Source organism: Labrus mixtus, chromosome 24 (assembly GCF_963584025.1).
Source record: "Labrus mixtus chromosome 24, fLabMix1.1, whole genome shotgun sequence".
In the NCBI taxonomy this organism is placed as follows: Eukaryota; Metazoa; Chordata; class Actinopteri; order Labriformes; family Labridae; genus Labrus; species Labrus mixtus.
In genome coordinates, this window is record NC_083635.1 from 6,147,531 (window position 1) to 6,161,180 (window position 13,650).

General features: G+C 44.6%; 1 protein-coding gene and 1 long non-coding RNA gene across 5 annotated transcripts in view; one reads left to right on the forward strand and one right to left on the reverse strand.

Moving 5' to 3' along the window:
* nrp2a (neuropilin 2a) overlaps nt 1-13,650 on the forward strand; it is an 88,121-nt gene that overhangs the window by 63,725 nt on the left and 10,746 nt on the right. For 2 of the 4 annotated variants that reach the window (XM_061032952.1, XM_061032953.1), the window contains exons 16-18: nt 800-832; nt 6,132-6,194; nt 7,327-9,580. In XM_061032952.1, the coding sequence (XP_060888935.1) occupies nt 800-832; nt 6,132-6,194; nt 7,327-7,631 (401 nt within the window). In that variant the 3' untranslated portion in view covers nt 7,632-9,580. Of the gene's footprint in view, nt 1-799; nt 833-3,072; nt 5,938-6,131; nt 6,195-7,326; nt 9,581-13,650 lie in introns of those variants that run through there. The other 2 variants (XM_061032954.1, XM_061032955.1) reach the window with 2 other exon arrangements.
* On the reverse strand, nt 2,209-10,130 carry LOC132959763 (uncharacterized). Its single transcript, XR_009667091.1, has 3 exons — nt 10,041-10,130; nt 9,780-9,858; nt 2,209-2,434 (listed from the first exon to the last, which is right to left on the reverse strand). It is a non-coding gene; the product is annotated as an uncharacterized LOC132959763 (long non-coding RNA).

Consider the following 13,650-nt stretch of genomic DNA (forward strand, 5'->3'; position numbering starts at 1 on the left):
CCGTCATCACTGCTGACTGACGTCCATGGTGCAGGGGAGAACAGGAAGAGTGTAATTCAGGGAAAGTGTGTGGGTGCAAAGTGTTTCTGCACTTCAGTTTTTGTGTCATTTTGAGGTGTGTGTCATGAGAGTCTAAGAAGCACAGCAGCTTGGAAGGCAAACGTGTGAGCCCAGCCCTCTCCTCCTCCTGCCTCCACTGCTGCTGCTGTGTTTCCTCCACCCTCCCCCTCCCTCGCCACTCCCAGAGCATTCTGGGATGTTGCTTATCACCCGACGCAGTTGAGTTTTTGCACAGTACGTTGGCGGTAACGCCAAAAGGCACCGGTTCCCACATCGGTTTCCGTCTTTCTAACACACACACACACACACACACACACACACTCAAAGTCTTTGTGTTTGCATTCCAGGCAATCAAAGTGAAGGTTCTGCTCTGTGCATTTGCAGCAAGCCAACACCCCCCGCCCCCACCAGTTTAACTGGACTGCGCTGATAAACAACTTGAAATGCATGAACTTTGTGAACATACACGTCGCACAGCCCATCTCAAATTCCCAGCTCACACAATGCACTCTGTTTGAAATTGCATTTTAGCAAAGGAGCCGAGCAAATGCCATAACTCATGTGAGCTATCTGAGGAATTAAGTGAAATTTCCTCAGGAGGAGTTTGATAGTCTTGTGACATTTCTGTGACATTTGGCTGACTTTTTCTCTCCTATTTAAAGTAATCTAACAGACTCTCCCTCTCCCTCTCTCTATCCCTCTCGTCTCTGTGTCTGCCTCACTCTCTCTGTCCTCACAGAACCCTTCACGGCATTTTCTCCAGAAAACCCAGGTGAGTCTCACTTCATGATGTCACTTCCTCTCTGGTCTTGCTTCCTTGCCCGTTGATATGCACTAGCCTGGGGTTGTTTTGCTTGGTCGCACTTAGTCGTCTAAACCGCTGAGCAATCGGCCCGAAGCAGCGGCGACACACATGCTGAGCCTGCTCGAGCTGTGTTTCAGATTAATTAAAAATGCATTCATGTTTAAATCGAGTGACTCATCGTAAAGTCGGCAGCATGAAAACATCGCCAAAACAAAAACTTAACCCCCGACTAAAATCTGCATCAGCGGTTCCCAGAAATGGTCAGAACACGTTTCTCTAGTTGTCCCTGAGATGTTACTGTTATGAAGTTATTTAAGCATCATTTGATTGGCTTTGCATCGTCATATCAGCGCACAATAGACCCAATAGAGAAGTCTTTTTCTTATTTCAGCTCAAAATATTCTCCAGCAACAGGTTTATTTTTAACTCTTAAAATTGAAATTAGTCCATAGTGCCGACGTTTTCATAGAATTAGATATTTCCGTATTACAGCTAAATTAATTAATTAAGTTCAGGTCTGTATTGTCAAACCTCTAGCATGGCTTGCTCACCATCAGCAGTATATTTCCCACAGTTTGGTACTCACTGATCTTAATTACTGAATTTGCAAATACATTTTCTCAAACTCTATTATAGTCATAAAATAAATGATTTCAGTAATGTGTTACGGTGCATTAGTTTTCCCCTCGTCAGTCTCGGTGGAAACAATGCATTAGTCTCAAAAGAGCAAACTGCGTGCAAGGCAAGCTAAATCAAGCGCACCTTATGGAGTCAGATATTTGAAAAGAGCTACATATCCTCACTTTTATGCTTCCTGACGCAGCCTGGAGGGTTTTAAATAACTGTCTGCCTCATGAAAAATATTTAGAGCATCCTGGGAGACTCTATGAGATTGATGTTAGTGTTTTGGCATCTCATAATGTCTCCCAATAAGATAAGAGCTCGGCGGTTTCAGTGCGAATGTGATGTGTGTGCACTTCTTTGGCTTTTCCACTGCTCCGCCTTCACATACACAAACCTGCACAGAGTCTCTCACCCTTGACAAACATGCACAAAAACACACATTGATATGGACACACACACACACACACACATACCAGTGTCCCCAGTGAAAAGCAATCAGATAGAGTGACTGAGCAGCGACAAGCACGGGTGTCTCTCTCTCTCTCCACTCCCCAGCTCAGCTCTGTCTAATGAGTGTGTGCAGTGTGAAGTAGCAGCAGCACGCACCATTTCCCTCTGTAATTATGTGACACGGTCCAAAAATCTGAATGTATTCAGCTCTGCCTCACTTTCACTAGATCAGTTTGACTTTCTCACAGTCTTAACAACTCTCCCTATCAGGTGTGGATGGTACATGTGGGCTTTATTTGATGTCCTCAGGGGTTCGTTTTTGCATAGCCGATTTGGAGAGTCGAGTAGAGGCTTCTTGGAAGGTGCTTAGTCGGTTCTTACCAAGAATTGGAGAAGGGGGTTCAAGCCAGGGGCAGCAGTGTAGAGGATCTGAGGAGATAGTCTCCAAGGAGACAGGAGCTTGGCTTGAGGAGGAGAGGACTGGCCAGGAGGCTGCTGCATGAGCGAGAAGGAAAAAATGAGGAAGAACAGAGAGCAGGATAAATTATGTACTCAAAACAAATCTGCCAACCAGAGCCAGCTAAATAACAAATCCCCATCCAATATGGGCTCAGTGAGAGCTCTGGAACATCGGATTCTCATGTGGTGTCCGACTGATTCTTGCATGGTTCTGAGACGCTATCAGGGGGCTGTTTGAGCTCGCTGTGCCAGTGCGAAACAGGGAGAGGAAGCACCATAATTCGATGTGTGTGGGTGCTTTTATAACTAATCATTTTGGCTTCAGTTTCACACCAAGTTATTTTCATTGGAGCTTAGAAAAAGTTTAATTGAATTGCATATGATTGGATCAACCATTGGACTGATTTCAAACTAAATCTCTTGATGTTCTTGGTGTGAAAAATTGTCTGAATGCAACCCAAGCTACATAAAAGAAATGGATGCATTTTCATTTTAACTTTTTTGGGGTCGTGGAGTTTTATTTTTGCAACCAGCATGCTTGTGCATGCTCATGAGGTGCACGCCTGCTGTTCACATGATGAGGACGTACAGGGATAGACAATAAAGAATTCAATGTAGAAAAGTGCCACTCCTCTCTTTTCCCGCTGGCCAATTACTCTGTGTCTCTCCACCAGGGGGAGGCGTTCCTGTGCCTCCCTTGCCCATCCACTGGTATTACATTATGGCCGCCGGAGGCGCCCTCCTTCTCCTGGCAGTGGCCATCTTGGTCAGAGCGCTCTGTTGCTGCCGACAACACCTGGCCACCAAGAAGAGCCAGCTATCAGTGGCCTATCACAGCTCCTCGCAGTGTTTCCAGTATTCTAACTGGTCCTCCAGTATGGCCACCCCAGGGGTGGAGCCAGTCCTGACAGTGAGGCTGGACAGCCGGGACAGACACCGTACCCTCTGCTGAAAAGTGAAGCACTTATCTGTGATGTGTCTGCTGACTTGTGATGTCAGTGCAGCATGATGGCTGCGGAAATGACAGAACATGGAAGAACCCTTCACGTATTTAGTCACAAGAGTGACACAGACATTGTCCAAAACTGCCAAGTGGAAATTTGCAAAGAAACACTGTGCCCTCTCTGTCTTCAATGGATGTAGCTTCGGTTGCTGTTTTTCTGTTGTTGACATTTCACACTATGTTGCTCCTGATGAGAGGACTTAACTCGGAGTAAGTTATTTATCTGAACAGCTTGCCTCGGACCATTGAGCGCCGTCTGGCTCCTCATAACCCCAGCGGTCCTCTAGAAATGACCCCAGCATGGACAGAACACACAGCCGTGTGTGGGCTGGGGAGAGGAGGAGGGGATTTGAGCTGGTTCAGCCACGAGAGCCAGCCAAAGCTGCCAAACCACAGGCTAAAACAAGACCCCAGAGACATGAAGAGCTGTGCAGTGCTGGGAGAGAGAGGGAGAAAACTGTTAGGCTGAGAGGCTGCTAGCTGTGGAAATGATCTGGCAAGCCCCAGAAAATAAAACCCTTCTGTAATAACAACACGAGATAGCTGTGATATGAGTCGTACCAGTAGTCAGGATGCTGTGAGGAGAAAATAAAAATCCTTCCTTTGTCCTTTTCAACAGAGCATGTGCACATTAAAAAACAAAAGGAATGCAAATCCATCATACTTAAAATCCTGCATCACAAATGGAGATAACCAGCTCGTTTGATTGAACATCTTGTCTCCCCCCTGATAAAGGCATCAGTCAGTGATGGATGCAGCCGTCTTCAGTGTTTAGTGTTTCATCTTGATTCTCTGGCGTAATAAAGCACGTTGTTCCACTCCCATTTCTGCTCCATACCACCCACACCCGTTGTTCCCCCTTGTCTTTGAGCTGCCCAGATGAAAGCCCTGCCAAGCCGAGCTGTGTTGTGTTTTCAGTGGGAATATGTGCTTGTTGTTTTAGGGGTTGTAAATAGACACAGCTGTCTGCCATCACCACTTCTTACTTGATTTATACTCCGACAAATCCCACAATGCCGCTGGACCAGCTGGAAGCCATAAGCGCTGTGTTTTCCTGTATATGTGCAGCCTTGAGAGGGATCCAAGATGTAATGAAAAGCAGAGCAGAGCGTCATAGGAGGCCTCGGACGAGCTTCGAACATAAAATAAGACGGAGCTGATGCACTTCTAACTTACACGAGGTTGTCAAAATGTTCGATACTGCTCGATAGCACGCGTTTTAAAACTACAATCTTTAACCACAAGCTGCTGGGAGAGAAAGAGAGCACTGTCCACACTGCACACAATGTGTTGTCGCCAATGTATTTGTGCAATTTAGACAGTTTAGAGTTTTGTTCAGAAATAAGATCCCCAACATCAGGTTCCTAGGACTTCTCTTTTGTTGGTGTTGTATGGATATCATTTGAATTTTACTAACATAATATAAGTTTAAAAATCTGGTATTGTGAAAACCCTAATATCTGTAATGAAAAAGATTTATAGTTCAATTCCTCCAAAGTGTCCGAGAGAGACACATTTGCAGCAATCTATCTCGCTCTCTCTCTGTGAAACAAGCTCATTTTAACACCCCGGATTGAATGAAATTGAGGTCTTCACTCTGGAGCTTAACGGGCCGTGCTTTTCGTGATCTGTCACACCAGTAAGAATCCATCACCTTCTCGCCCACAGCTCGGCAGAAAGCACCTCCAATTTGTTGCCACAATTTAGACGCAGAGCTTTTTCTCTTGGGAGTAAAAAAAAAAAAAAAAAAAAAAAGCACTTTTTTTGGCACGCTTTCAGTTTGTGCTTTTAAATCACGCTGAGGAGGAGGAGGAGGAGGGATTGGACACCCTGCTCGGTCCATCCCGACACCGTTACGCTCCAAGCCTCTAATAGTTGTAATTAGTTAATGGACGGATAACATTTATTAAGGCTGCGGTAAGCACTTTTCCCTCCAAACCGCCGCACCTTCATCGGCCAACCCGCTGCCAACTACAGTTTCCCTGGAAACAGAATTAATAACGCCATTGGCCGTCAAAGACCTCCAGATCTAGACGTGTGCCTTGCCAAGCCGCTACTCCCACTCCTGCACGATTGCCAAAAGCAGCAAACACACGCACACACACACACACACACACACACACACACACTCTCATCTAAAGTACACTTGAGTTATTTGGCTCCACTAAAGTGCTGCAGCCATCCTTAAGTTTTTACCACTTGTAATCTTCCAATTCAGACACTCGACATCAATTTTCAGTTCACACCGGCCTGACTTTGAGTGAGTTTTTAACGCCATTTAAAGCCACAAGCACTACTTTAATGTGGCTGCCCGTTACTTTTCCCGTGTCTTTAATCATCTTAGTCACCACTCTTAAACTTGTCGGTAACAGTGATTCTAACGGTGATAGTGATTGTTGTTGTTAATGATTTCTGCATCTGTTTTTACTGGGAATGAACAGTCTTATGCCATCAGTATGTTATGTGACGACTGTGTGTTTGACTGGAATGTATCATAACGATGTTTCTCGATAAATAAAGACGTATTTTTCTATTATTCGCAGACGTACGTGTCATGTGGAGCTCAAAATGTCATGGCACCAGTAAAATGAGAAAGAAGGATTATTTGATTTCTAGCTTTAGAAAGGGTTTTTAATTTCAAGGTTTTTGGTGCTTTTGCTGTGCAGAATTAAATGTGGGCGTAATTTGCTTGATGCTTGAAGACCGTGTTTCCTGTGTGTCTCCCAACAGTTAAGAGACCCAACGAATTTGGAGATGGACGTCTCTTCAGTGGCAGAGACGCATTAGGTGGAGGTAAGGCACTTATTTTAGTCACATTTCTGGTCTCAGAATGCGAAAGCCATTTCAGTTCAGTCACATCGCCTGGCTCAGAACGGGCCTTTGGGGGGTGACTATACGCGCTGTAGTAAACGTTTGACCCGCGTATTACAGGATAGTCTGAGTCTGTATGACCTTATTTGACAGAAATCTGTGCATTTCCTGTTATTTCTGACCATTTTATAAATAATAGTATCATTATGCTTAAGTTACTGAAACCCCAATTAAATCTGGGAAAGTTTTTTTTTTTTTTTTGCTCTTGCTTTAAATTGTGTTTTAGTTTTATGTTGTTTAAGTACATTTATTTGAGTTACTAAGGTATTATGTCAAATAATCACAGATTTAAGTCACAGATAATTTTGATCATTTGATCAGATCAGGAAATTGAGAAATAATAAAAATATATTTATTATATGGCTATAACGCAGCGCTGTTTGACAGTCTGTGTGGAGAAGTTCACACGGTTGATCGCGGATCAACCGTGTTCCGTTGCACTACAAGTAAACAGGTGTGCGTGGTGGTTGGTGTGTGTGTGTGTGTGTGTGTGTGTGTGTGTGTGTGTGTGTGCGTTTACAGCCAGGTATGTTGGTGTGTCTCGTCTCAGCGTGCCCCTGCAATGACCCGTCTGCAGACAGCAGAGGGACAGGGACAAGTAGCCGCAGCTAGCCTACATCATAAGCAGTTTAGTTTTAACATGACTGTTGGGATAAATATTTACCGCCATGAAGTGGATCGCTCTTTGAAATTAACTCAAACGGAAAATCAACCCGCATTTAGCACTTGAGGGTGTCAGCGGAGCATCATGAACCAGTCAAAAGAAACGAGCAGTCAATCAGCTGGCTGTGTAGCGCGAGCCACCTGCGTAAACGGATGAGAGGGGAGATGACGTCGTATTTAAGTTTATGTTCTGCTTGATCAACAGTCGTTTGATGTTTTGATATTTTTAACATAAATTCAGAGAGGATTTGATTTGCAATTTGAATCGTCTGATTTTCCTTTGGCGCTGGGTAAAACCTCTTTGGGGGGCGCCAAAGAATTCTCTATGCAGGAAAAACCCTGATCGCTTAAGTTAACTCTACTGTCCTCCCTCCTTCCTTTCTTGTCACAGTTTTACAGTTTCCTGAGTGGAACACGGCGTCCCCGTCGTCTGATCCTCCGGTGACTCGCGTCTCAGAGAAGGACAACTCGTGGCTGTACACGCTGGACCCCATCCTGGTCACCATCATCGTCATGAGCTCCCTGGGCGTCCTGCTCGGGGCGGTGTGCGCCGGCCTCCTCCTGTACTGCACCTGCTCCTACAGCGGCCTGTCATCGCGCTCCTCCACCACCCTCGAGAACTACAACTTCGAACTGTACGACGGCCTCAAGCACAAGGTCAAACTGAACCAACAGCGCTGCTGCACCGAGGCGTGAGGACAGACGCAGGCGCTCTGTGAAAAGCTCTCACTATTTTCTTCATTCCGTCCCGTTCACTTTATTGTCAGTTTACTTTCTCGGTGGTGCAGCTCCCCAGACAGACGGACGACGTCACTTTTCAGCTCATACGAGGACTGCTTTCGAGCTGGAAAAAACGTGGCAAAGTCCGATCTTGGAATTTCTTATTTGGGGAAAGAACCCAGTTGAGGTGAAACTGGGGTTCCCCCCCCCCCCCCCCCCCGATGGATTATTCCACTGCGGAGACATTTTCGGCCTCAAAAACTAAATATCTACACATATCAGTTACAGGTTCCTGCTCCACCAAAAGAGACGTGTTTATAAATGCATCTTAGATTTGTACGAGGTCTAATTTTGAAACTGGATACTGTAAGCTACACATACAGAGTCAGAACACATTGTGATGGATCGGTGGTAGGTTAGGAACAAGCTTAGAAAGCGTCTCTTTTGGATCACGTGAACACAGTGGCCTAGAACTTAGCTCCTTTGTGTGGCCCCGTTGACTTTTTTTTTGTTTTGTTCTGCTACCTATCAGTCTCAGTTATCTTCTTAGTTCCTGACAGTCTGTGGTATTTTTAGTCACCGGCGTTCGTCGAGCTCGTCTTTCTGCTCGATCACTCTCTCTTTCTGTTCATGTTTTCGTTCTGGCCTGGAGGGTAAGTAGTAAAAAAAAAAAAACGAGGAGAAGAAAGTGTATGTGTACGTAGAGGTAGGGAGGAGGGGGCATTTTAACACATATTCTTTTAAATGACAGAGCGAGTTATTGTTAGATTTAGTTGTTACTGGTTCCTGTCACAGAGAAGGTCATGTTTACATTGTGGTTAATGGTGAAAAGGTCAAGGAGCTTTCGTTGGTGCAACCTATGGATTGCTGGTAAGGGCAGAGACTGAAACACCACTGAAGAAACAAAAGGAGCGAGGGGACGACGGAGCACTAAAAAAATCCCCTCCCTCATTTCTCTCACGGGGAGGGAGGGGGGGGGGGGCGATGATCTCCCTGTGCTTTTGCAAAAGGACAACAAAACAAACGGGATCAAAAAAAATGCACAGCCGGAAACTTCTCAATCGACTGACTTTAAAGCCTTAAAAGCAAACTTTTCTTGGAAATGTATTAAAAAAAGGAACGTTGAGGCGACAAAAAGACAAGAGCGAAGAGATAAATCTCTCTCTTATATGTGGACCTCAAAAGCCATGATTTAAAGGACCTACTCCCCCTGAACTCAACCAAACTCACACATCACGACCCCCACCTCAACTCTTTTTTTGGATTTCTTATCTTTTCTTTGCATCGGCATTCAATGGGACGGTTTTGAACCAACTGGAAAGGCTTTTTTTCCCCAGGACTCATGAGCCATGAAAAGGAGAGAATGAGAAATTTCCACCCACCAACATGCACATGCACACATTTCGTCACTTGTATATACAGACGTGTATACAGAACCGACTTCCACACATTCTAGTAGGCGCTCTGACCGATACATGAAGGGAACACGGGCTGCTGCTGAGAAACCTGAGGCATATTTGAGTACACAAACATCTAAGAGTCACCACACTGACATGCACTCAACATTTCATCATATGAACATTTACATACGACACACGGTCCGTCCCTCTCCTCTGAAGCCCGCTTCTCTGGACCCCACTGACTCTCTTCAAAGTGCCTTGGAGCCTCGGGGATCCAGCTTGCCTTTGGAGCCGGTATCAGAAAAAGTCATTTGACACTGACAAGTGACAGTCACAGCGCCCCCTTCTGCCTGGGAGGACCAAACGATGTAAAAGGACACGATCCCCCGCCCCCTTCGCATTGCTCGGACTGCTGTTGTTGTTGTTTTAAAGGGGTCTTTGTACAGAAATGCTCTTTTTATGATTGTTATTATAATTATTGTTATGATTATTTAATAAAGGATTTATACCATACTGGAAAAACAAGCTGGCTGAGATTTATTTTTATATTCCAGATGTATTTGTGGAGGCGTGCAAATCATAATCAGGATTGTCACTGGCTTCAAGACATTTGTTTGTGTGACAGAGGCAGATATTAAACTCTGCTGGTTACTTGCAGAAAGCGGTTAATTTAAAATTAGTTAGGACAGAACAGTGTTATGAAAAACATTTCTTATCATTTTACCTTGAGCTCGCTTCTCTGCAGGGAAAATCCAACAACAATCCCGGTCTCCTGCACATATACATCGATGTATAAGGAACACCTGAGGAGATAACAAGCCAGGCATTACGTTTACTGCCTTGAACAAGCACTCCCCAATGTTTAGTCCAAAAATAAACACATTTGGTCCACTAAGAAAATGTCATTCTGTTGGAAACGCTGTCCTTATGTATCAAACAAGCCAAGAAATAAATCAGCTTTAGGTGAATAATAATAATTGCTTACCGCTCACTCCTCTCGTTCAAACCTGGTACCTTCTGTCACCGAAAATCAAGGTAGTGAGGGCCACAATGCACCAATCCAGGCTTCAGAAGTGCAGTCCTGCACGCAGCGGTTAACCTCATCATGGCCACTTCTTATACTCAGTCTGTGGAAAGAACGTAAAAGTTCAGATTGATGCAACTTTGTCTTCGCTGTATTGACATACCAGCAATACTTTGGAAAGAAAATAAACACTTCCTGGCCAATTAGCCACAAACTCCATCTGTGACTTGGAGTCAAACTTTTACTTTTAATTGCAGAAAGAGAACACACAGGGGAATCTCACACACACACACACACAGACTTGTGTTCTCGCTTTCCGTCTCGGGCACACACACATACATAATGCTGTGTTGTCAGCCTGCTACACTTGGCCTCTAATCTCCCCATGATGTCCCATTAGTCTGGACCTCTGGTGGCCCTCATTTAGGAGCTTCAACATCAAAGCTTTGAAGTGCCCGGCATCCCAGCCACACACACACACACACACACACACACACACAGAGACTCTTACAGTACACATGCAATTACTCTGCTTCTCTTTCATACAGCTTGCTTCGTCTCCCACACACGGTTCCATTTATCCACACGAGCTTTCTTCACCTAAATGCAAACACTGTTTAGCAAACACAGCTAACAGACTTCCAGATCCAAGACATGATATGTTTAACTATTTGGGGTCTCCAGGACGCCAGTAGAAGGGGTTAAGGTTGACAAAATGTATCGATACTTGAATACTTTTAGATATCACATGTTTTAGAACGATGCAATCCCTTTTATTTGATTGGTCGATAGTATCAAAAAGCATCACAGCTTCAGGTATAGTATGTAGAATTGACAATGTTTACATTAAAGTATCTCAATTAATGAATTAAAAATTGACAGCCTATATATTTTTTGTTGAGCCATGACACTGCCAGGCACGAAATGTTTATCGTTGCCAAGGAAACGCCGGATGTTACGTCAAAGACCCCTGCATAAGGGAGCGAGAGCTGCTAATGAAAGCTGCCTTGCTGTTGCTATTAGTGCTGCTGTGATAAAAAAACCTAATCGTCTGTAAACATATTCTCTCCCTCAGGTCTTCACCAGCAGGGGTACGAGCAGCAGACAGAACTCCCATGATTCCCTGCCAAGCCTCGACGTCATCTTTTGTCATTGTTTTTGATTGAGAGCCCCCCTGGTGGCGGATTTGAATACCTGCTACCAGCAAGAAGACGGAAAAACATTGTCTAAATCGCGCAAACATGTTGGCGTGTTTTCAATCTGTTCGTGCAATTTAGACAATGTGCTGGAGTTCACCTGAACAATGGTTGTGATAACTAACAGGAAATTACCCAATCAATCTAATCACATCGTCGTATCAGAGTTCACAAATCTGGTATTGTGACAACCCCACAATGTAGATAACTCACTCAAGGTTTTTCGCTGAAATTGAATTATCCAGACACAAGAGAGAAAGGTATACATATATACTCCCATTCACTCTCAGATTTATCACTATGATGCTATCTAATCTAGTTTAAATATCTGTTATTGTAAGGACCCTGAAGGGGCTTACAACAGATGATACAGTCCTAGAAGATGAATCAAAGTGTCAAAGTTAATGTTGCATTTCTTCTAAAAAGTGTTTTTCCTCACTGTCATCATAACTTGTAGCGTGGGTATCACATTACGAGCCATACAAAGCAGAACTACACGTGTTGTAGCTGCAGAGCGGCGTTGGCAGTGGCTGTTAGCGTGCTCCGGTCCGTGACATAGCGGGCCAATTACTGTCTCTGAAAAAAAACACAGACAATCCCCAGTCTGCCGGAGGAGTGCGATGCCATCTGCTCGCAGGTTTGACTGATCCCGGCAGAACAGTCACGACCACATCACACGAGTGTAACGCCAACAGGAAATTACCAAAGGAGCCAGATTGTCATTGTTCCAAACCACCTCTTGTTTTCACAACCAAATTATTCTTAATTTTCCTGCCCTGCAAGTGTGTGTGTGTTGTTTTTCTCGGGCTTTTATCAGTCCGTACCGGCACACTGCAGGGGCCCTTTCCCTTTAGCCGTCAGATCAGAGAGTTTCTCTGCCTCTGAAGCCGAGGCAGCCTTCAAAGAAAAAAAAAAACTCTGGCACCCTGTAAGTCGATAGGCCAGATTGCAGAGGGAGCCGGTTTGAGGGTCGCGCCACAGGAAGTGACTCAAACACACAGCTAATTAATCTTGGGATTATGTAATCAAAATGGAAGAGAGGGCACGCATGCAGCATGTTAGTCTCCACAGTTAGGAGGGAAAGTTTGTTTGGTTTTCCAGCTTAATCGCTTGGTATTTCCTTTGAGTAACTTCTAGCAGAGTCTCCTTAGCAAGGTGAAGCCCGGACGACATTACATCAATTTCAGCAGTTCTTTACACTTAAGAACAGATTATGTAAATGAGCAAATCACTTAGTGGCTGCACTAACAATATCAATCAATCGTTATTTGAATAGCGCCACTTCATAACAAATGTTTTCGCAAGATACTTTACAAAAAGAGCAGGTAAAAAGACCTTACTCTCATTTAAGAATGAGCTTGAAGGCCCAATCTGTAAAATACCTCCTGAACTAAATGATAAAGTGAGCTCACTATATGATCAGACATTAAGGAAACATGCTATGTTGAAGTGCTGAACAATGCAGCAGCCAGTATGTCCTCCTAACTTTAGATTCTGGTCCTGAACGTTCTGGATTTGTTTGGACCAGAGACCCCCCCCCCCCCCCCCCCCCCGGGCTGTTTTGGACGCCCCTCGGTTTGCCAGATATGAGAGCAGTTATCAGGTCAACAGGTGTTGCAGCGATGGAAGCGGGTCAAGAGAAGTGGTTCAGATAGAAGTGATTGTACCCGACCTAAAAAAGCCTCTGCATGTTTCTAATAAGCTCCACGAGCAGAAACGTGCTCAAACTAGGATCAATATTGGAGATGCTTTTGAAAAATGGAGAGAGGTTAGCTTGGGGGGGGGGGGGGGGGGGGGGGGGGGGGGGGGGGGGGGGTGTGAGCGCACTCCAATTTTCTGAATTTTAAATTTGAAACACTAGGTGTCAGAGTTACATATTGCTCCTTTAAGAACCTTAAAAACAAAATATGACTCACCAGCTGCGATGCTGGATTAGCGTTAGCCTATTTTACTTCTCTGTTTTTACACTCTAGATCTAGAGCATATTAGTTCTCCACGTCACAAATCCGGAAAACGGATTCCTTGTTTTCCGGCATCCTTTTACGCCACTATACCGAACCATTTTCTCTTGCCCCACATTGCTCTGCATTGCATTTATGTGCATGACACGAGGATTTCCTGATTTAAACGTCCACTAAACAAACGTTAGGATTCATCCCATGGTCTTGGTTGAGCTTTAATGAGGCGGAAATATACCTTTCCACGGAGACATTTAGAAATCATAAATTCAAAAAAATCCTCCATATCCTTCTCCCTGCACCTTCAGTGACAGTCTGTAGAAGAGAACCACCTGGAGACTCAAACCCCACATCTCTTTCAACAACATCCAAAGTGCCGTCGCGAACTGCACCAGCGTCGCGCGTACACATGCGTCT